A 25,155-nucleotide genomic window follows, 5' to 3' on the forward strand; every position below is an offset into this window, starting at 1 on the left:
ATGGCACTTGAACATAGTCATTGAAGCAGGATTATAGGCTTTTGAAATGTGGGTTTGGAGAAGGTCAAGTGGATAGAAAGGAATACAAATGAGGAGGTGAGGAAGGAGAGGTAATTGCTGGAAGAAATCTTTAGCCTATAGGAAAAATGGATGCAAAGCATATTGATTGGCAGCGGAATGTTGAAGACTGTGATAGAGGGGAAAATGTTAGGCAAACAAGGAAGGGGCAGAAATAGTTAATGGATGTTGGACAGAATGAAGGTAGGAAGTATACGGAGATGAAAAGGGGCTTATTGTATAGTACAATGTTTGGTTGTGTTTCATTAGGAGATACAAGATAATTATTTGTTTGTTGTGTCCATCCAAAACCCACCTTAACTGGTAGATTACCTATAAAAATAAAATGATTTTAATGTTTAACTTATTTCTCTTTCTCAAAAACTGTATGGCATAGAGAGGGAGAAATGGAAAGGAGGCATGAATGAAGGATGCAGGGCATTTTGATTGGCAATGGGATGTTGAAGACTGTGATAGAGGGGAGAACATTAGGCAAGGGAAAAAGGGGTAGGGATAGAAAAGGCATGTTGAATGGAGGGAGGAAGGAAAGATTTGAAAAGTGGTTTATTTTAGTGCTGGATGCCAGATTGTACTCTATTAGGAGAGGCTAGGGAATTTATCAACCTACCGTTGAACAGGCTGTGCTCATCAAAAAACTACCTTTACTAGTAGATTACCAATAAGCAAAACCTTAATAAGAGTTTGGCATCCTTAAATCCGAGATTTTTTACTTGCCTCAGTGCCTGCTCCAAATGTATATTTGTTTTAAAAATTAAGTCTTCCTGATGCTGAGGGGATATTAATGTTCAGTGTGGATTTTTATTTAGCTCAAAATACTCCATGCCTAACAGAGATTGCATTCTTTGTAAGTAAGCAGGGATAAATAAAGAATTCGGTGGTAACTGTTAAAAATGAAATAATTTCATAAATTTATTGTGTCTTTTTAACAATAAATGCATCAACCTGGTAAGCCAGACAAAAATGATATTAGTTTACAAATGATAGTTCAAGGAAATAAATATGACATATTGTATACTAAAATAAACAATATTAACATAAATTGTTGCTCTACCATGACAAAAACAGATGATTTTTTTAGGTTCACATAATTCTAATGCCAAAAATAAATTATGTTCGTCAGTTGATAAAAATATAATGAAATTTACAAAAAAATTTATAGAATTAAAGATGTTAACCAGTAATTTTGTACTTCAGCACTTCCTGAACAGTAACCACAATATTCTTCATACATCCATGAACCTATTTATCTATAAAGCATATTAGTATGCTAGATAAGGGTAACTGTCATTCTCAAAATATGTACAAAACAAATTTTCAACAAATTATTCATCTAACAATAAATCATGTAATCAATATTTTTTTTTTAATCGGCAAGTATTCAGCAAATGAATCACTTTTCAGACTCTTTTATCAACAATTCATTGAGCAAGCCCAAAGTATACATATTAGGAATAAGCACAAGTGTTAACCTTCCCAACAAATGCTTTGATTTAAAACAAGTGCACCAGCATTATTAGAAATAAAATTATAAAAATTACTCTTCCATATTTTGATACAATCCGTGAACCAAACTTAATCCTTCAGTAATTCATTCTACTTTCATGATATTATTATCCCCGTAGGCAATCCTTTCCATACCAAATTAAGACATGTTACCTAATAGTATGACTAGAATGCTATTCTATTTAACGACTCTGACTGGCTGTGAAACCAGACCAACAATAAGGCATAAAAAAATAAAGTCCTTGCAACTCATACTTAAATAATAGGAATGATTGATGTATTGTCATCAAGAGAATAAATAGAAAACACTGAGCAGCAGAAGATGGCACTGAAGCTGAATGGAAGAATGGTGTTCGCACAAGCAATACTTCATTTGGATGACAATAACAATTTAATGTTTCTAACAATATTCCATTGGAATTCATACACCTCTGTCACTGAAATGCTCATTTTTTTTACATTTCGATAGAACTCTTTCATGCCATCAAGCACTGTGAAAGTTGTTAGATTGGATCATTTGTCGATGAGGGATAGTTGAAGCACTCTTTGCAGCATTTCCTCTTCCTCACAGCGAAGGTGTTCTTCCTCTTCTCTCTCCCTTACGGATAAGGCGAGGGCGGCTTCAAGATCGTGGTCTGGGGACTCACCCCCCTGGCCAGGAAGTGGGGAGAGAGCACGGGAGGAGTTGAGAGATCCGTAAATGGGACTGGTGGAGGATACAAGTTGGTGCCCACCACTTTTTTGATCCTCCTGGTCATGCTCAAGCCTAGGAAATGCCTCAGCGGGGGAATTTGAGGAAGTAGTAGCAGTGTCCAGGATCTGGTAAAGCGCCAGGCTTGCCTGAATAGCCCTAGGTTGATCAAATGCAAAGCAATAATTATGGCACTAGCATTACATTACAATGAAGGTAAGAAGAAGAAATCAAGTGCTTCATTCTACTAGACATGTAAGGTCTAATCAAAAAGAAATTATGGCTAATTCATGTGGAGACAGTGCAGGATTGAGGGGCGAAATGAAGCTTTGATGTGTTAATGGCCAATGGTGGTCAAGTACGGTGTTTTATTCCTAAACAGTGCAACCATTTCCTATACGTGTGTACCACACATGCTACTTCTGGTGCCACATTCTTGAATAGAAGGGCTAAGTGCTCTGCGAAGTTTTTTAATTAAAAAAGGTGACGGAAATCTAAGGAACATTTTACAAGGCTGGGTAATCTTTGCGATTGAAAATTGGCTGAATTTCCATCATGGATAATGCACCAATGGCTCAGCAGCAAGGGAGAATAGAACTTTAAAATCTTCATTTCAGGATAATAAATATCACATTTTAATTTAAAGTCAAAATTGGCAAAACCACATTTTAGATGTTGAAAGGAAACACATTTGGAATGACTTTCTCTGGTCAATCAAGAGCAGAAAGTCATTAACCTTAGTGCACAAGAAAACTGCATCTAAAGGCAATGAAGTAGGCTTCAGATATTATCTCAATTGCTAGCTGTATGCTTTGACCTTAGACCTATTCAGAGACTGACCTCATTAATAAGAGGGCGTGTGAGATCAAATGTCAAAGCACTGGTACTGCAAATGAGACTGAGTCAAATGGAAAGGAAGTCAACTGCATTTGTGGTTAGTTATAATTTTATCAAATAAATGCGGAATTATTTGATGGAAATGGCCACCCAAAGTTTTATATTGACGGCAATTAATGGTGGACTTCAATCACAGCCATGCACTGTCAATTTCCGTTTTCCTGTCAATGATCCAAGAAATAAATTCCACTGACTTATCACTCACTGTACTGGTGGAACTTGTGCCTCAGTGATCACGATCAATTCTCCAAACTGGAAATGCCAAAAGGAGGCTTCAGGTAATATATTACACATTTCAATGAGAATATGATTGCCTTTTCCACATGCAAAACTGCTGGATGATGTGGGGATAGGGAGAAAACAAAGTGATGCAGGAAATGCATTGTTTTGGATGGAATTACTGGAAAAAACTAATCATGGGCACTTTTGATTAGACCTGGTACAAGAATGAAGAAGTAATAGCAGGGTAACTAAGTTTAAGAGTTCAACTAGAACTACATAATGTTTATACATCATCATTGATTAGAATTTTATTAGAAAATAATTAAGTGAGAAGCACTGCCTTGTTCTCCATGGTCACTCCTTAAAAAATCTCTTGACTTGGTGAAAACTAGTATGATTAGCTTTTTACGACACAATTAAGGTACTGGAGCATGGAGACAGATTAAAAGATACATTTTAAAGCTACTGATATTGTTAGCAACATCTACAACAGATACCTAATTTTTTGGTCTGAATAAATTAAAATAGTATGTCTCTTTGCAAAGTAAAAAAAAATGAATAACCCCAATCAATTCAACCTTCAGAGCAACCTTGATAACCAACTGTTTATTACAGCCACCATCAAATTCTCTCCACGCCACCTCCTCTCTTCCCTGCCCTTTCCTCAATTTCCTCTGGCACCTGAAGCTAAACGGCTAGTCTCTTCAGCCAATGAGGAGAAAAGACCTAACAGAGAATTTTAATAAATTTACTTCTCCCTCTGCTGACCTTTCGTACAGGTTGACTTCATTCTCAATATCACAATGTGTACAATGGTGTACTATATGTAACATAAGAAATTACGTAAACGGAAGATAAAATATTTCTATTGATTTTTACAGATTTACTCAACCATCATGAAATAAAAAGTAGATAACATTGCATTTTCTTAAACATTGGTAACGAGCGTAGCAAATATATTCAGTACCCCTAAACTTTCCAATATATTAACTTAACACCTCGCCAGCCATTTATACATGCATTTTTGGCTGTCTACCATTCAAGGTAGATCTTGGATGAATACAGACTGTACACTCCTAAATTTCTTAGCCTCCAAAAACAAGAGAGACTGACAGCCTGGACCACGATTCTACTTCCTTCTTCCATTCCATTCAACATGCCAATCCTTTCCTACCCCTAATTCACTTCCCTAATGCCTCTCAATTAATCTATCTCATCCCCAACATGCCAAGTATTTCTTTGTTAAAGTAAGATCTGGTGCTTTCCCAGCATATTTGCTTTGGAACCCCTGACCCGGTGGAAGACCCAAAAATACTTCTTTGTTGGTTTTCCTTTCCCTCCATTTTACATTTTCCATCCTCCGCACCCACATTTCTTAAAATCTCCAATCTATGACTATCATCTTGCTTCAATGACCATTTTTCTACACATTACAAAACCACAATCCATAACAAAATTTTGATGATATTTCTATTTGTACGTTAATTTTGGTTTCTGTTATTGCAAAAGTTTTGCATTATGCCCACTTTTATCCCTTACTGTGAAACCCTGTATCCCTGGCTGAAGTGGTGCGATGATAATGTTTTCTGACCCATCCTCATTTCTTAAAACAGTACATACAAAAATGCTGAAATCAAGTCACTTTGGATGATTTATGATAAGAATAATGCACTTATTCTCAGTGACATCACAGTTCATCAATGAATCAATAATTCATGGATGAACTGTGGATTGAAGCTCAAAGAAAATGAGGATTTCTATCAGAATTTTCCCCTAATGGTAGCATTGCATAATTCTCTATTCCGTTTCAAAAGAATCTTCTAATATATTAAATTATTTATTACTAATTAATTTTTTAAAGATTTTTTGAAAGTTATATAATCTTCAATTTAACCCTAAATATCTACAAATCACCAAATTAATTTTCATCTTGGTTGTTCTGCCATGTGGCAGGTGCACTCAAGGTTGACCTCTAATGTCTCACTGTCTTAACCATTCTTTTCATTTCTTCATATTTCTCCCAATCTTAAACATGTCCGACATCACATATCTCTTTCTCCCAAGTGCTCTACTTCCAATTTATCATTCCCTCTAACACAGGTGTTCAACAGACACTCCTTCCTCATACAATACCCTAACCAACTGACCTTTATTTCCTTGATTATCTTTTCTAATCTTTAGTAGCAACACTTCATTCTCGAATAATCAGAGTGAAAATGGCCAAAAACATTATTCTGGCGAGATCCTCAACCACCATTGCTGGATTCAACATGGATTATTGCAGCTTACAACAAGAGGCATTATATCAATTCAGTAAGTGTTAATTCCATTAGCAACTATGGATATCGAAATTCATGACAAATACTACATCTGAGCTTTCTTTACTACGCAACCAATGAACTACATGAATACTTGACAAATCACTGAGCCAATACATTTTACAACAGAGACTTCAGAGATTATAATTGAATCATTTTTATAGGAACATTTACAAGCATTATAGGGAAATATTCCACTCAGAGCTAATATTATCAATTATCTACTATGCAAAAAAAAAACCCTTCACTGTTACTCAAAGTGTTGAAAATTTTGCTTGGCCATCACTAGTTAAGTGAGCAGCAAATAATAAATTAAATACCTTTGCAATTCTCTCTCTTCTTCGGCCTGAATGTTGGGCGTTGTGGGTCGAGATGGCCGCTGTGCTCTAAGAGCCTCCCATATGTCAACCTAATTGTCAAAATTGGAAATCAAATATATAATAGAGGAACCATATAATTTTTGCATGTTAACATAAATGCAACTGAGTGCGACGGTCACACATTAAGGTTTCATGATACTTTGAGACTTCCAATCCTGAGATTTTGGCAAGTGAAAGAAAATATTTTATATCCGAATAAATGCGCTGAAACAATGACAGATACATGTACAACAGTGCATATTAGAGCAAGATAAGCCATACCTCATCACCCTCACTTCCCGCCTCAATTAGTGATTGCTGGATTGCAAATTGTAACAGTTCATCCTCATCTTCAAAGCTAAATTGTTTTCTAGTTTCTGCACCTGTAATATAAAAATATATTTTTCATTGTTTACATACATACTATTATCTACCACGACATGCAATGATAACCTCAATTATTTTCACTTTCGTGTACTTACCCATCTTAGAATAACTAGAAGGAGCTATAAAACATGTGTCGTCAACTATGCATGATACACGATCATCCTCAGCTAGACGGACAACCCCTTGTATTTCCTCTTCCAGTCCAAAAATGTTACCAAAAGTGATCCGAGCATTTAAAACGTGGAATATGGGAATTTCTGCAAAAATTCCAATAATTTAATCGCCACTCTTTAAAATACATTCGTCTTAACTTAAAACAAAGCTTACCAATTTTGACAGGAAAACCAGATGGTAGTTGCATTTGAATGAAATCTTTTAATTTGGCAAAATGTGGACTTGAAATAGCCATCAGGTCCACAATTGGCATTATCTGCTCCTGTAAACTCAGAGGGTAGTCTTCAGATAGCCATAATGTTGCCTGATTGGAAATATAAAATATTTCAATTAGGTCAGTCCTCAACTGAAACAAAGCTCATTTTGGAGAAACACACATAAGCTTAGAATATTAAACACATTCATTCAAGTCATTAACATACCTTGAACTTCTGAATTTTAGTGTTTATTTCCTTTGGTCTACCAATATCTTTACCATTTAAATCCATATCACTAAAATACTCCTCAGGAGTGATGTTGCAAGGATTGCCAATGCTGAAAAATTCTTCCTAAAAAGGCAAATGAATAGGTATTATCTATAGATTGTAGAAATGCTTATTCCTTTAACTTTAATTAAAATATTTCCCAACCTTTCAGTTATTTCTGCATCACTTTAGTGCAACATATCACATAAATCTTATTTTGATACAGTATCATTCATTCCATTTTTACCGAGTGTAACCAGAATCTTAAAACTTAATTGTATATTCACAATTATGTCCATCTGAATGGCATGTCAACTAAACCATAATAATACAAAGCTAATTACATAAAATTATGAGGGCATAATCACTTCTCCTTTTTTGACAATAGGAAGCAATTACTCACTGTCCAGTGAACTTTCAATTTGGATAGCCATTGGCTGTTTCGGTGCTTTTCTAACATCTCCCTTGTACTTGCCAGAGCACTTACGTCAACTTAAGAATGGTTGATGTATTTTCGTAGGTCTACATCAAAATATATTTTCTCTTTTAAACACAATATCTTATTCACCATTAAAATGCAATTTGTTTTATGCATAGGTATCTTATTATTTGTTTTCTTATATTTATAGGTTTTATCACATTTAAGACTTAATAGGGTATAGCTCACTTTAAATATGAGTGCATTTAATAGTCACATCTATATAATGTAGAGGAATGCATATTTGAGCCAAAATTTGAAACTGCAAAATGAAGCAAGCTGTAGACATATTTTCCTCATAAAAGAAAGACTTAAGAGTGAAAAATAGAATTGCTTGCAGGTTCTACACATTTTAGTGCAAAGGCAAAATTCAGAAATTTGTGGTACAGATCAAGAACCCCCCAAGTAAATGCAGCTGCTACCTTAAACTTGAGGATTTGGTTGGTTAGCTTTTAGAACATATTGAAAAAAATTTAAATTGGATGAATCATTAGACCTACTCGTTGAGTAAAGATCAGAAGATGACTAATTTATCAAATACAAGCATTCCTCATCCACATTTCCCCAAAAGATATAACATAAAGAAAAATTGTATACCATTACTGTATTAAAATCACTTGATATAAAGGAAAGAATTCACAGTGAGGATGTCCTTATTAGGTGAGACCTGACATTGGAAATTATCTTGTAAGGATTACAACTTGTTTTATACTGTTAAATTGAATCAAATTTTGTACAGAATTAAGTCTCACATTATTAGATTCAGGAGCTGCTTGTTTCTCTTCGACTTCTGCAATTCCAAGGAAGGACTGAAGTGGTGTGCGAGGAGAACGAGCTTTGACCTTATCTGTTTCAGTAAGGTGCTCCGTACGTGTTTTGGTGACAAGCTCAACATTGCTAGCCCCAAACACTTTACAATCATGCCCATTAACTGGTTCAGTTTTATCCGACCTCCACCCCCAAATTCCTGATTTATTCCTGCAATAAAGACAGCATGATTAATTCTAATATGAAAAAGTTGACAGCAGTCTAAACCTAGCACAAAACTTATATTGTTCTTACTTAAATTCCATATCATTTCAAGCCATTTAGTATTATATTAGCCAAGAAGTATTTTGGTAAAACTATAAATGATTCAAGAAATATATAAAATGGCATGGACTAACCAACTTTTACATAAATTATAGCAAAATATGTAACATGAACTTAACATTTTCTTCAGTTTATAATCACTTCAATTTCTAGGGTAGTATATTTAAAGATTTGCAACTTAGGATAAGTATATATCCATGCCTTATATCAATGCAGTTGATGGGATGATGGCTAGGAATAGTGCCAAGTCTAAGGAAAGTACCATACCTTTCAAAACTAATTTTATCTGTATCGATGTATGTGGTTACAATTGGAGTTGTTAGCCGGGCAGAAATTGCCCTCTCACTCTGTTGTAGACAATGTAGATCCTCTGGTGATGCCATACGCATCTGATCCACAAAAACCTGATGAGTCTCATGATCCACTTCCATCATTATGGCAGATTCACCTTGGTGAGTAAATTCTTATAATTAGTATGGGTCACAGAATCAAGCTTGCACAAATTACCAAACCAATTTTTCCCAAAAGAGAGCGATGTGCACATACATCGATAGTGTTCGAACATAAGCATACCATTTATGCATAATACAGCCAAAAATTTAGCTTTCAATCAAAAGCTATCCTTAGATATCTAAAAGTGAAAACAAATTTTTTAAATTCTACACTGACGTGTGATAAAGGTGAGGAAGGAATTTATAATGTAATTAGTCCGATTGTAAAAAAATAGTGACTTACGATAAGTTGAATGGTTTTACACTACTTACTATAAGGTGAGGTTATCAGTTAAATAAACAATGAATGGCGAAGAGAAAATGGTTCCACAGAACAATTGGGAAAATGCAAAAATATACATCAACAATGAGTTCCACTGAAAATTCTGGTGCTTTCTGAAACATGATATTCGCAAAAACTAAAATTTGGAATCATCACTAATTGCTACAAGGCAAGCTAAAGTGAATCTGCAGTCTTAACTGATAAAAAAGAAGTAAGAGAAAACAAGAGGAAAGATGGAACAGATACATGTGCAAAAACTAGCCAAGGAGATGGCCACTAGAGGCAAACATTTGAATTCTAAGTCTAAAAAAGCTGGCAGTACAGCAAAATAATGACTATATAAGTTAAACAAAGCATGAGAATATGCACTAATGCTAATGTATTGTCCAAAAAAAGAAAACTTTTCCAGAGATGAAACCTTATGGTGATATTAGGACATATCTGTTATGATATGAATTGCATGATGTATTAAATCAAGGAGATAAGTCAGCCACCTAAGCTGTTATTCTACTTTGCTTTTATTTCATTACAAATTGGAAGTACATTTATTCCTTTCCCTGAAGTATTCAGTGTGCATAAAATTTCACCTTATATACCTAAACACATACATTGCAAAATTTAAAATTAAATGCTAAACTCTGTTTTATGGATGGCCACAAAAATTCAAATATATTATGGAGCATAAGCCAACTTCTTAAGTACTAAAAACACTAGACAATAGCTCAAGTTCAAATGACAGGCGTGAAAATGAAAGCATGGAAAATTAGATAAGGGATAGTTATTTATGTAAAATTACCCATGTCATGCATATGCCCACCATCTTGAAATTGCTTTTTCTGAATTAGCACAAATGATAAAACTTCTTTATTCAAATATTTACAAAAGGTGATACACAAAATTGTTATTTTTTAGTACATCAGTATTCACAAGATGAATACAATAAGAATATGACTTGACATGCATTTGGGCTAAAAAGCTGAAATCAACTTATGTACCAGGTGCACATAGATAGAATGATATATGGTACACTTTAAAATTAAAATTTACTAATACTTGTTCCAAGTACATGGCTAAAATATAAATCTTAGGAACCCATAAACTCCCACCAAAAAGCAAACAAATTAGCATCATACAACTAGAGCTTAACAATCAAAGCCACAAAGAAAAATTTTCTAATCAATTTGGTTAATGGACTAAAAATCGTATTTGATTGAACAAGCATAACATAATGCATGTAACATAGTTTTAATTAGCGATGAATGGCAAATTGACAATTCACCTGCTCTTCCTGACTGTAGTTTGAATATATAGCTCCTATCACAGCGAACAACAGTTGGAGTTGAGATGGCTGTTAAAATTGAGAGCACTTATGTAAAAGCAAGAATGGAAATATCTATGATCAAGGGACGATTATGGACACAACACCCTCTTGATGAAGATTTAAATAAACTACTGAATACATGATATAATAATGCTATGAATTAATTGTCATAGAAAAAGATAAATAGAAATAATAAAAGTATTTACATTTTTAAAGCAACAACGAGAAATATTTCACTATATACAGAGTAGGATTGCATTTTCAGTAAAAATGAAAAAGATTACTCTTTGTTCATGATGAACTGAAGATATTAATAATATTTCCATGTAAGATATAAATTTAAAAAAATCATAATTCTTGTCATACCATGTTTCATCATGTGGAAATATAACATAATTCAGGGCATATAAATAAGTGTCGTCATAACTTCCACCAAGAGATTAAAATGATACACGATTAGCTTCCTCCTATAATACATATTTGACAAAAGGTGGTTTTCCAGAAGATATGTGTAAGAAATACTTTTAAAGAGAAACAGTTTTGGGCAACACATAAACTAGATGATGCAGATCTCCACAAATAAAAAAGACTATAAAGAAGAATTAATAAGAGGTGAAAAATTACAGATAAGGCGAATTCAGGAGTGCTCGAAGCTTTTGCTTGTGAATTGGAAAAGTAATATATATATAAACAAGCAGTCTGAACCAATTACAAAATGCGCACAGTTGCTTTAAAAATTTGAAGTTTTCGATGGGAGTTATAAAAAGAGCATTGGAACCATGGTACATATGTAGACAGGAATATCATGAAAAAAAGGAAGAGCACAACTAGGAATGAATGCAGGATGAATGAGAAATTTAAGTGATCCCCTTGCAGACATAAATCAAAGGGATTTCAAAGAGCAAGAATAAAAGTAACAAATGGGTACATATGTACCTAATGTAAGATCAAATGTTTCCTATCAGACATATAGTTGGGGACTGACTGGTGGCTCAAGACTAAGGTGTTAAAATGGTGGCTCAGAGGATGGACTCAGCTCACTTCACTTGCCCACAACCCACTTTTGGCCATGCATGGGCTCTTATGTGATACCATTTGCCTCCCTTTCATTAGGAGTTGTACAGGGTTGAGCAAAGTTTGGGATACGAGGGTGGTCCCAGATGTACCTGACTCAACAAAGAAAACGCAAAAGTTTTGGAAAAAAAGAATTAATTTTTCAACATAATCTCCTTTCAGCTCTATACACTTTTCCCTGCAATGTTCAGTAAGTTTGATACCCTTTTGATAATAAGAAATGTCTTGCTCCTCAAAATAGCCATTAACTGCCGACATCACTTCTTCCCATTAGGAAAATCTTTAACCATCGAGGCATTTTTTCAAGTTTGCAAACAGAAAATAATCCAAGGGGGCTAAATCTGGTGAATAGGGTGCATGAGGTAGCAATTCAAACTATAATTCATAAATTTTGGCCATAGCAATAAAAAATTTATGAGCTGGTGCATTGTCTTGATGAAACAACACTTTCTTCTTAGCCAAATGCAGCTGCTTTTGCTTGATTTCTTGGCTCAAACATTGCTATAAGTTTGCATAATACTTGATGCACTGTTAATGGTTGATGCGCATTAATAGTTGATGGGTTTTCCTTTTTCAAGATAGCCAATGAAAATTGTCCTACCCGCATCCCGATAAACCGACGGTATGGCCTTTCCTGCTGATGACATGATCTTCGCCTTCTTTGGAGCCGGTTCTCCCTTTTGAATCCATTGTTTTGATTTTTCTCTTGTCTCGAGTGTGAAGTAATGGACCAATATTTCATCCATTGTTATGAAACGGCACAAAATTCTGCTTTGATGCTGTGAAACTTTGCTAAACACCCACTTGAAACATCTTCATAACACTGGTTTTGCTTGAGTGTGAGCAAACGTGACACCCATCTTGCACAAAGTTTTCTCATGTCCAAATTTTCAGTTAATATGTGATGTACCACACTTTTCGAATTGCCAACTATGTCTCCTAGCTTGTGTACTTTCAGTCGACGATCATCCAGTATCACTTTGTGGATTTTCTTCACCAATTCTGGAGTCATCACCTCATTTGGTCAACCAATGCGATGCTTGTCTTGAAAGCTTGTCTGGCCTCGTTTAAACTCTGCTACCCAATATTTTATTGTTGTAAACGAAGGAGCAGACTCACCCAGAGTAGAATCCAGTTCAGCTTTCATATTGGTTGGGCTGACGTCTTTCAAATAAAAGTATTGTATAACATAACCATGACCAATTTTCTTCATTTTCACAAATTCACCGAAAACATTCACTATTGACGGCTGCCAAAGAAATACTAAACAATGTAGCATCTTCAAACTTGGAATATAAACTTTATAGATTGCGTACTTTCTAATACAATGACATTTATCAACCAACTACTGCCATCTCTAGGTCAGGCCATGTATTTATGGACCACCCTAGTAACTTGGGTACAGCCCACTTCTCCCAAGTTGGTCCACTGTTAGCCTCACTAGGCAGACTTGCACAACGCCAATTGTCACTTTGTAGGTGATCAGAATAACTTGGCCACAGGTCTTCTCTTCCACTGACAGCCATTTAGGTAGCCTAACAGATTTTGGCTCGCAAACACAAATGAGCTGAGCATCCCTGGCTCAGCGAATCAATGGCATCAAGCAGTAAGGAACTGAGGATGGAATTCATGACCTCACTTTCACAATTTTGAGAAAGCCTCTTCTGTCAACATGCTGGATTAATATGTCATCTTGAATCAAACAACATGTCTGAAATTCATATTTTGACCCCTTAAAAACGGAAAATATGGCACTCTGGAAATATCTAATGAAATTTGGGATAATATTTGTCATAATGTTTAGGAAGTGATGGGTGATTTCATATGGACAAACCTTGAAATACAAATGCATGGGATCAAAAAGAGGGATATTTTTTTGTTGCAGCCATCTATCACCCTAACCCATGACGCAAGTAATTGCAATGTCACAATGAGACTAGGAGGCACATCTTCTGGTCTTACAAAGATTTCCTCCTGATCCAAAAAGAGAAATCCCAAGAAAAACCATGAATAGCTTAGGGTAGCACTCAGTAAATTTGACCTAAATTGGGGGATGAAAAAGGAAATTTTATCCAAGTAATAGGGAAAAGAAAATCAACTCTTGTACACATTGCATTCTTGTATTGCTTGCATCCAAGGGCATTTAAGTTTTGCTCTTAAAGAATTCTTTTAAATTTTACTTAGACTTCATTAGAACATTTAGCTCTGAAAGCATAAAAAAATTTGACAAGGCAAGTTTTAATAATGCATTGACACTGGCCTTTCATTTAATTTATGGTTCTCAAAGATGTTTTTGGGGTACAAGCCATTCTTTATGAGAAACTTTAGCAAGGCCAATCCACACTAGAACTGTCATATATAATATACATGTATCTGTAGTGTCAAGTATGTCATGAGAATTTAATTATTTTGAGTAATGACCAATATACAGTTCATTGCCCTATGATTTACATGTACGAGGGTAAGTCAATAAGTAAGTTGCAAACGTCAGATTACCTTATACCATGTTTAAATTATGCATGCAAGTTTTGTCAGCAGATAGCAGCTATGCTTGTTTTAGAGGCTGCATGACAACTCGCAGGTAGTCAGCAGTCGCCAGTGCAAGGCGGTGGGTGTGTTGCATGAGAGTACACATGAAGAACAGCTATAACAAAAATTTTATTGAGGACGCTTAGAACATCCACTGTACAGTCTCAACTTAACCCTCAGTGACTTCCATCTCTTCAGAACCCTAAAAAAATCATTTGGGTGGCTGTTGGCAGTAGAGGTTACTCGTTGGCCACGACAACAAACAAAAGACTCCTTCGTTGCCCGCTATCAAGGACTTGTGAAGAGATCGGATAGGTGTCTGATTGCGCAGGGTGAATATGTAGATAAGTGAAATAAATTTCAGGAAGTTCCTTGATTATTATTGCCTCTATCCTGCTAGGCAAGTTATTTATTGACTTACCCTCGTAAAATAAACCAGCAACAACAAGCCCTCCGGTAGCACCAACAGTAGTTGCTCAATGTTATGAGTGATTCAACATCAGTTGAAAGACATAACTTGTAAATTGCACACATTTTATGGTCAGGCTTATATATTTTTCACCATCTCAACCTGTCTGTTGGCTATTTCTTGACATATGTGATGTTTGTGCTTTGCTGTTTTGCTCGGGACTCATATGCAGTGCACATGACCTCAGCAATTGGTCACCTCTCCTAATAACTAATACTACTTAATTTCAGTCAGTCTATAGCATCATTACTACTTGTGAATGAATTATGATTAAAATTCTGGTCTTCACAGAATCTGCCATTTTCAATTGCTTTTGTCAGCAGAGAAAATGAAATTATGAAAACCATACTAAGCCATACAACGGAATGATAAATCATCATTTAAGGTTTCACTATTGATATCCTTACACTTATCACTTTAATTGCCACAGCGTTGGCAACAGGATCCTGAAAGTCATTGGAGTTAGCCAACAGGTGGTTATCAATAACAACGAGAAATCTATTTTAGGGTTTTTTAAAGGATAGTCCGCTCTTGTCCTATCATGATCCTACTCCATGTAATTTAAATTGAGAATAATGTGGCCAATTAGAGAGACAAAAGTATAGTCAAGCATACTCGAGACACTCTGGTGACTTCATTTTCTCTAACACAGAGCTACATGAAAAACTGCATTTTGTGTAAGTAGTGTGACTCAAATCTAAATAGCTCCTTAAGTGACAGGTTCAACTTTCCAATGCCATCATGTAAATTAGATCAATGTGAATATATCTAGCAAAATCTGCATAATTTCGTTTCGATTGGATGTAGAGTTAACTCATTCATAAAGAAAACAATTTGCAGAGCTAAGAATTATGATAGAATAATGAAAACTAAAGACTTAAATGCTTCACATAAAATCTAGGATGTTTTCATCAAAATGTAACCAAAATAATATACATATGTAGCCTGCTTCATTAATCTCTAATTGCTTCACAATGCACGGACAAATTTAAAATCATTTAGCACCATCCTTTTTACAAGCCAACTGAATTAAAGACCATTCTATCTATAACTGCAATAATTAGGTATTTAAAATGAATGCCTGCACATATGCTCATTGTTGTACACTAAATCAGGCAGCACGACAAACATTCAGTAATCATGCATATGAAATATGCTGACAAAAGCGAGTCTTAAATAACATTCTCATGCTAACTCAGAAGTCTAACTTCTAAGCTACTGCACCGACCCAACTTATTTGAGGGAAAAATTGCCATTTAGATTTTCAGATGAAATTCACTTATCAACCCAAGCATTAGTTTTAGCAATATACATATTTTGGAAGTAATTATCATTTAATCTTTAGAAGGCAATTCAAATACATATCTACAAATGGTTAACGTGATATTGTTCACTAAGTTATTCTCCATCTAATAACATTTACCCTTGCAGTAACTGAAATACCTCTTTTCAAATTATTATTCAGCAATTATATTTAAAACATTCCCCACCATTTAACAACTCACACTCAGAGTTATATTGACCTTTAATCTAAACATTTAGGTTAGCTTATTAATTATAATTGTTTCCATTAATTATCATTGTACTAGGCAATAAGTTGTTCGTACTGCCCCTCTTAGGATAAGCCCTATGCTCTCTTCCTTTTCAAAATGAGTTCCCACTTTTCAATCCACACAAAATACCACTGATAATTATTTTAAAGGCAAAAATGGGACTTCTGTACTTGTGCACTGCTATTACAGGGACATTAGTTTAAGAAAAAAATTCAATTCAAACTGGAAGGCACAAAATCGCATTCAATTACTTAAGCAGAATGTCTTGACTTTTTCACACATATTAGATATTTTTATGCTCCACAAAAAATAGGTGCAAAACAGCTATTTTTTATAATGATGAATTAGGTGGACAAAGAGAACAGCTATACTTACGTTGTCCTTTGAATATGTAACTTTTATTACCCCTCTGCCAATTAGTTTGGTCAAATCCTAAAAGTGTAGTGTCAATTCGAACATTGGAACCCTGTTTATACACCTTGTAGGTGTCACTTGGACACATTCTGGACACTAAAGGAACTGCAAGAGACAAGCATAGCTCCTTCACAAACTAAAGAAACAATAATCAATTTAATTTAGATCAAGTCTCAGCCAATCTCAATGAAGCAAAACATAAAACTGCCATGTCTAAAATTACAAACTATACAGTGATGCAGATCAATAATTAGTTCTTGCTTACCCCAGCTAGTAAACTCCCATTTCATTTCTACATAAAAATCTGGTGCCTGAAAGAGGGAGTTGCCATATTATGTTAAGCCCTCAAAGTGGTAAATATAAAAATTCAATCTTCCTTGATGCACACATACCTCTTTTAACTTTTGTAACAATTCTGGAATTCCACCAATTCTACTTGAATATCGTTGATAATCTCTTCTTTCTAAAACCAATTGCAGTAATTCAGGATCTCCAGTAGCTACAGCTTCTTGGACAACTTAAAAAGGAACAAAAACAGTTAATATAAAGAAATCATAAGAGTATTTTACTAGGAGAATACGTAATTTTAATATTTATTTTTTATATTTTATTTTTTCTTGCACTCAAAATGATGCAAACATGCCAAAGAAATGGCAAGAGAGTCATAGTAGGGGTGGAGAAGTGAAGTTGGTAGGGATGTCGCTTGAAGTCAAGTTTTACGACGATTGACATTCATTTACTCAGTCAAGGGATTGCATTCATTAAGGAAACAACATGAGCAATCTGAGATGAGAATGCATTTATAAAAAGTAACAGAGGCATTTTTCAACAGGAGAGACATGATGAGAGGAACTCCCAAGTTAAGACATAAAGAAAAGATTAGTAAATTGGACGGCTAGTGAATTAACTATATTATGAAAAGAGAGGAAGTTGTTGCAGAATATTCAAAGATGGTGGAAAACAGGGGTGTTATTCAGTGATATTTTTCAGTCTATTATGGACAGAAGAATACTTAGTAACAGAAAAGGAGGAGGAACAGAATATGTAACCTAGATGCCAAGGAGGAGGTCAAAAATATGAGGAGCTCAAGGAGGTAATGCAAAAAAATGTGATTTTAACTAAGAAAAATGCTTTATAATCCCATGATATATATTGTGAAATGGAATTTAAGAACTATCCAAAACCTAAATAGGAGGACTACTCATAATAATGGTTTCTGAGCCAAAGACCTAAAAAAGTCAATCAAGCAGTTAAATATATATCAGAATTTGAATTCCCCATAAATGTAGAAATTATACGACATTGACTATTTTTTCTACAGCCAATGGAATTTTAACAGGAACTTAAATGGAGATGCTCAATTTAAGAAAGATAAAATAAGACAGCCATAAAAAGCAGTTGAACTGAGTCCTAAATAGATAGAAATGTGAAAAATACCCTAGACTTAATTAAGAGAAAGACAATTCACTCATAGTTTCACTAGAATTTCCAGCAATGTTATTATATAATAAGCGTTGACCAAACTTTTCCTTGATTGAGAAAGCCACACGTCTCAGAAAATTATCACATTGGGGCTAAAATAGTTTGTACCTGCACTAACTAAAGGTAAAATCACATAAAGGGGAAAAATTTAATATGAATTGGAAACGGATTGGGGACTCCAGAAAATTAGCAGAGTTGACATGGAATGGCCCTTAGCATAATTAATGAAGAGAATCTATGACTGAAAAAAACACTAATAAACTTTAAGGCCAGTGGGACGAAATCTGACTTAAGTTTTTAAACAATAATTAAAAAAAGCAGAAAAACTTGGGTGGCAATATCTAGGGGCAAAATTATGTATCCACAACAGATAGGAAATCTTGAAAGGATTTAAATATTGATCTTTATAATAACGTTATTATTTAAAAAAAATTGTCGTCTCAGGCGTAACTTTATGGAATTTGCATAACATATCGAAATGTAATGAAATAATTGACTTTGTAATTCCACACACTTTATTTTAAAAAACACGACCCAGGTTTTGACGTTGCATGTCATCATCAGGTGGTCCTCATAGAAGCACGGTGGCTATATATACCTTCTGATCATAGGAGGGGGGTTGGTCAGAGAGGGAGGTTCGAGGGGTAAAAAGGTTACAATGTAGCAGGGAAGAAAAGAGTATTAAATTTTTGACTTAGAAGAGTGGTAGGTCTAGGTCCTAGGGTTGTGTTTTTTAAAATAAAGTATGTGGAATTACAAAGTCAATTATTTCATTACATTTCAATACGTTATTATTTGGTAGTCTACCATTTCAGATGTGTTTTGGATGGACACAGGCTGATGGTACTCTCCATTAAAAAGATAGTTTCATTTAAGTATTTAAAAAGGACTCACCAGTCCACCCATCTCTATTCTCCGTATTGACATTGGTAGCATGTTGCAATAGCACTCTAGCAGATTCTAAATGTCCTAATGTGACTGCAAGCATTAGCGGCGTTCGCCCTCTTGGATCTCGTTTCTCCTTTTCATACTAAACATAGGGAAAAAGAAAACAATTTTAATTATAGATGGTAAAAACAATGCATATTGAACAGCATCAAAAATTAACTGCTACCAAAGAAATATGTTAGTTCAGGGCTGTCAAGCATTAAAAAAAATTAATAGAAAGTCTTTTCCAGCAACCCTTTCATGAAATTCAAACATAAACACTTAATTTTAAGTCTTCAATCCTTCTTTGAGATGATACATTTCATGGATTCAGTCTCCATGAAAACTTTATTCGATGATCAAATGACAGATTTAGAAAGATGTAATAATTTTGTAAATTCAGGTTTAAATGATAACTCACATATTTAACTATCACACTTGACAAAGTTAAAATCCAATATTTATATCCCTAACCATCTTCAAATAAGGACCATAAAATTGTACATTTGTACCTAGTTACAGCAGTTTCATCAAGGCCAGCTTATGGTCTTCCCAATTCTCACTACACTTCTATTAACATAAATAACACTACAGCAATGGATTTCTCCAAAGGAACTTCTTTGTATACCTGCTTGCCCCTGTGAATAGCTGGTTGCACGATTTCCCAAGCTTTACTCCTTTCTTTAAATCTCATTCTACCTTCAGGGTGGCAGATTAGACAGATTTTAACTTCAGCTTTTTACAAGGTGCTGTTCTACTATTTTTATGACCTTGCTTTTCTGATGGATTACAAGAGGCAATGGTAAATTAACTTGGATAAATATTTCAGCATTTTACCCCATAGCATAGACATTCGTAGGTAGACAGTGTTTCAATCAAAATAGTTTCAAAAAGTTGATGGGCCACTTAAAATTCCTATTTTTGATAGAGAGATTAACTCGCTTACAGTTTTAGAGCTCTACATTGGAGTTTTTTAACATTACCAGGCATCCAGATATAGCATGGTATGATTTCATAATGCTTATGCTGTCACTCTGGAAATGCAAATACATAAATTACTATCAATGCAAGCCCAAAATAAATTTGAATAGGAAGTCACCATGAACCTTCCAGGAATTTATACTTCCTTTCAACTGTTAACTAATTAACTGTTTATAAACAGAATGTTTAAATATAGCTGCGTAGGGTTTTCGAAGGGGTTTACCAAGTACCCAGGCTATGTGGGAAAGCCTACATTGGGGAAACATGCCAATCAATGAAATTTCGGATGAAGGAATACCTCATCAACAACAACTGGCAACAACAAATAAGCAGTTTCACCTGCCGGCCATCTCAGAACACAAATGGAGTGAACCCGGTCATGAGATCTTATTCCAAAAAGCAAATGTAACAGCAAAGGAGAGTAGATATCACCCACGTTTAATTAGAGAAGCAATTGAGATCGCCAAAAACCTGGATAATATTAACAGAGATGACGGCTACCATCTCCACAACGTACGGAAAAGAGTTCTCCGGAAATGGACCAATCAGCAAGCAGCCACTAGACAGGACCACCTATATAAGGGTGGCAAAAATCCAAGTCCCTCATCTTCGACCTAAAGACGCCGAATGCAACTTCAGCGAAACTATTGTCAGCATCAAACAACGATGCGGTGAAACCTGATAATCCAGAATCCTTCGGGATGTTTAAATACTTAATATACAAAAGGAATACAGTATACAATAACATGAGGTACCCAGTGTTTGTGAAAAATCTTGGTATTTATCTACCCAGGCATTCTCATGTAAATAAGTAACTAATGATTATCACTAGTTTGTAGTGGAGTGGTAACGGTTGGGCAACTGCTTTGTCGTGCAACACTCAGTTTAGCCAGATTGATGGCATCAATGCTCCTTTGATGCACTGTAAATATGCGCACACAAAATCTTCTTACAGAACAAATTGAAACTTGCTTGTTTTAAAGAAAACAGTTAGTATAATTATATTCACATTCAATTCAAACAATGAATATGCAAAAGTTTCATACCTACTGTTCACCCCCTATTTTCCAGCAAAATAAAAATTACTTCTCCATAAATTCCTACTTTTTCCCATTCCCAGTTATCAAGGATGCCGGTCTGCCATAATTCTCTCCTTCGCCCTAATGCAATGTTTTAATAATATCTTGCATAATGCAGCATTTCCATTTAGAGAGAGCTTGGTTATTGGGAAGCATATTGCATAGGATTCAATAGTAGACCTATGTACCCATCCTTTGGACAAAAATAAATATTATTGCTAGCAATCTTGCCCTATCATGGTTTCATCAAATTGTTTGCAATACATTCTATTACTGAGAAGGAAGACATATCTGTTGGCACAGGTAGATCAAGATAACTGTAGGTTAACTGCATAAGGAATCATTAAATAATTATTCTTCCAATTCTTCAAGTGGGAAAGGTACTTCAGAATTATAATAAAACTGGATGCGACATGATGAAATGAATTCAAAATATCTGTACAGTAATATTAAAAATAATTGAATTCATCAAACGGTAAGTGGGAACATACCCAAATGAACATTGGTAGAAGAGCTTTAAAAGAATTTTATGCCACTTGAGAATTTTTGCAGGAACATACCATTTATGGATTGAATAAATTACAAATGATAGCTTCCTGATTCATTAATTATTGCTGTGAAAGAACCAATAGAACTCAGTAATTATTGGAAAACTTGGGATGGGAGTTGCCAGAAGCAATAAGATTGCAAGAAATTTAGTACCTAGGGGTATGATGTTCAGGGGATGAAGAAAGGGTGGAGAGAAACCAGGCATCAGCACTAGCCTACTCTTAATGATTAGTACTGAGTAATAAACAATTGAATGCCCCATCTGAAAGATGATGTGCTTCACTTGAAATACTCTCAGTATAACACCAAAAGTAACTGGAAATAACTGAACTGCAAATTCTGCCACCGCTACGATTTTAACCCATCCACATAGGGTAGGAAGGCAGTACACGAGCCATCACACCAACCTGATCCCCACAGTTGATGGAGGTCGAAATAAGCCCATAAAAGCGGAGAAATTGAATGACTAATAAAATTACAAATCAATTACACATTTTGAAATTAAGTATGAATGTTTAACATTAAATACTCGCTTCAGATGAAAAACGTCTTAATAACCAAAATTCATAAAAAAATTCCACTTAAACCATGTTAAGTGTGAAATCAATAATCTGAATCATAGGTTACAGCCCTATTGCACATGAGTTGAAGCCCATACTGTATCTAAGATAATTGAATGCAGACATCCCACTGAAAAATCCAAAACCTCATGTTATTATACCCAGATCCTTAATGGATGGGATTAAGGAGAGTCACAGGACGCATTTAGAAAATTCTAGCAATTTTTAAAAAGTACCAAGCCACCATAAATAGAAGGTATGCTCACAGCAGCCTAGGGAGAAATTACACTGCGAAAATTCACAGTAGCAAAAGGGTTTATGCCAATATTCATATGCAATGCCCAAGAAACTTGCACAACAATACTTATACGATTTTCCTTTTGCTTCTCGAGGCCTAGAATACCTGCCATCAGCTGTCTTTTGCAGTTTGTACATTTTACCATCTGGGAATACTATAGATTACTTGCATGAAGAAATAATATTTTTTCTATTATCTTTACACTTTTACACCTTACATCCTGCCACTATAATTTATATACAAGGGAAGGAGATAATTCTGCATTGTGAACTTCTTCCAAACAATAAAATTTAAAAATAGAAAGTCAGAGCAACTGCCATATATAAAAATCAGAGAAGGTGTACAGAGTCTATAACCGACCCGGGTTATTTCTTCTCCCTTTTCTGTAATCTAGTCATGTTGCAGGGTAACTGGCTAAAAACTTCACTTGCATTGGTATCACTCTAATTAACTATCAAAGCTAAATATTTTGAAATTTTACTTCTCAGTAATTGACCCATGCAACTATGTTTAAACAGCATTACCCAGGTCTGAGATGCAGATGTACAATTGTGCACATTTCCTGGGGAGGGAGAGATGAAGAAGTAAAGAAAGAAGGAAGAGGATTGAATGAAAAAACCAGTAATATAATAGAGGGGTAAAACAAGAACCTCATAAGTCCATCCTATGGAGTGCAAGATGGCTAAGGCTATCGCAACAACTTGCACACCTAAAAACACATATTCCTACAGGAATAGTTGCTAAGTTACCCATCAGAAAATATTCAGCATACAAGTAAGTACATTGTGAAATATATGTAAGACATGCGTTAATATGCATGAAAGAAATTAATTAAAATCGTTTCGGATGCCTTCAATACATACTAAGCTAATACTCGACTCACCAGAGATTTAAAACTACACATTTAGCATAATAAAAACGTGCAACGTTAATTTCAGGAAGTTAAGGGAAATAACAGATTTATGCTTGAATGATTTAATTATTTTAAAGGGCCACCCACATAGCAAAAGATGGAAATGAATCAGTGATTCAACTCCCTTAGTCTTGATGGAGTCAACTTCATAACATTAAAAAAAACTAGTAATAATATTTTTCTATTTCCATCTGTTACATAAATACAACACAAATGCGTAGTATCACCATGTTAACAAAATATATTTATGCTAATTTTCATGAACACATCTTAGTAGAGACTATATTAAACTTGCAAGTTTAATACTTCAATTAAGAACAAAAACTATCGAAAAAGTGATACATTTTACGTTAATACATATATGCACACTTATTTAAGATGCTGAAAATTAAAAACTTATAATCTCTAAGTTTCCAATTACACACGACGATAACTTTTATCCGTTGTCATTGCAGCAAATATGTGAGCATCATTGTCAGAAAAATGTGGATTATCTCAGCGCTGCTTTCATTAAATTTTCTACGATCATGAAGCATCTAGCACTAACTTTAAAAACCTCTTCATGCCGAAGGTGAAAAGCACACATTTTAAACCTCATTTCAACCGCAACTTTACAATTCAATAAAAAATAATGAGTATATACATAGCGATTTGTTAAATATGGTACAAAAATTAAATACATTAAACAGTAGTAGGAATACTGCAACTTAGTACATTGCCAAAACTTGTCAAGGTAGAAACCAGCTTGCGAGCACGTAAAATATCCTAGGAAGTTACGCCACCCCTTCGGACCATGGGCAATTCAATTAACAGTCTCGAAAAATATACAGCTCTTATTTACTTCCTTATATACAGAGGTAAATGGCATACAGAGTAGATTAACTCTATCTTATTTCAACTTTGATACGGCTTCCTGGCCTCTTGTCTTACATCACGATCTTTACAGGGCTTCCTTACTATGCTCACATAAATCGTGCAGCGTATGTGCTTTGAGATTATCAACAGAAACGTTTTTCACTAAATTTACTCCGTTTTACTAAGGAAAATCGACTCAGTGATTAATACCTCGTTCTACTTTTACACGACTTCAGCATGACTTCTTTTTAAACTATCTTTTAGTCGAGAGAAAATAATCCATCGTAAACATAATCAATCCGCACTATATACTGAGAAAATTATGAACAAAACATATTACGGTTGAAAATGAGCACACCATTCATTAAGGATAACGAATAAAAACAAGAAAGCCGAGTAACAATAAGGTCTAACCGGTGATAAGTAACTACCATGTTATTAATACGAGCTATACCTTGAACAGTAAACCTGAAAACAATCACAGTTTATACCAAAATAACAACACAACTTGCCTCATTCTTAGAAAGCTGCTTATCCAGTTCCTCATAACTATTATTCCACACAAGCCAATGCAATGGATAATCGGCTTTAATAGAATCTAGGTTAGGCATCTCTGGCGGAATATTAAGATCTTAAAATACTATATCACCCTTTCCGAATCCACCTCAACATCGGCGAGCCATCAGCTCTTCTGCAAAAGTTTTCGCGGTGCGA

The 25,155-nt window shown here is 34.8% G+C and overlaps 1 protein-coding gene across 3 annotated transcripts; it reads right to left on the bottom strand.

Moving 5' to 3' along the window:
- Nucleotides 1–943: 943 nt before the first annotated feature.
- LOC139690057 (ankyrin repeat domain-containing protein 13D) lies at nt 944–25,146 on the bottom strand. Of its 3 annotated transcripts, none has more exons than XM_071587252.1 (14): nt 24,954–25,146; nt 19,174–19,309; nt 17,190–17,314; nt 17,063–17,108; nt 16,759–16,902; nt 10,717–10,785; nt 8,931–9,111; nt 8,324–8,549; nt 7,052–7,177; nt 6,783–6,933; nt 6,551–6,712; nt 6,351–6,451; nt 6,030–6,118; nt 944–2,232 (listed from the first exon to the last, which is right to left on the bottom strand). In XM_071587252.1, exons 1-14 carry the CDS (start codon nt 25,050–25,052, stop codon nt 2,181–2,183), a joined length of 1,707 nt encoding a protein of 568 aa, XP_071443353.1. In that variant the 5' UTR covers nt 25,053–25,146; the 3' UTR covers nt 944–2,180. The 3 variants fall into 3 exon arrangements, with proteins under 3 accessions (XP_071443353.1, XP_071443354.1, XP_071443352.1); XM_071587253.1 differs by having other exon boundaries at nt 944–2,431; nt 24,954–25,064; XM_071587251.1 differs by lacking the exon at nt 10,717–10,785 and having other exon boundaries at nt 944–2,431.
- Nucleotides 25,147–25,155: the final 9 nt, after the last annotated feature.

The sequence above is a fragment of the Hetaerina americana genome, unplaced genomic scaffold (genome assembly GCF_022747635.1).
Source record: "Hetaerina americana unplaced genomic scaffold, ioHetAmer1.1.p SCAF_3, whole genome shotgun sequence".
Taxonomy (NCBI): domain Eukaryota; kingdom Metazoa; phylum Arthropoda; class Insecta; order Odonata; family Calopterygidae; genus Hetaerina; species Hetaerina americana.

Excerpts from the sequence above, each read along its gene's own strand:
- LOC139690057 (XM_071587253.1), bottom strand. The coding sequence starts at position 25,052 with ATGCCTAACCTAGATTCTATTAAAGCCGATTATCCATTGCATTGGCTT. Across the intron at positions 16,903-17,062 it reads ATGGGAGTTTACTAGCTGGG|TTCCTTTAGTGTCCAGAATG; the intron begins GTAAGCAAGAAC and ends TGTCTCTTGCAG. Across the intron at positions 6,934-7,051 it reads CTAAAATTCAGAAGTTCAAG|GCAACATTATGGCTATCTGA; the intron begins GTATGTTAATGA and ends ATTTCCAATCAG.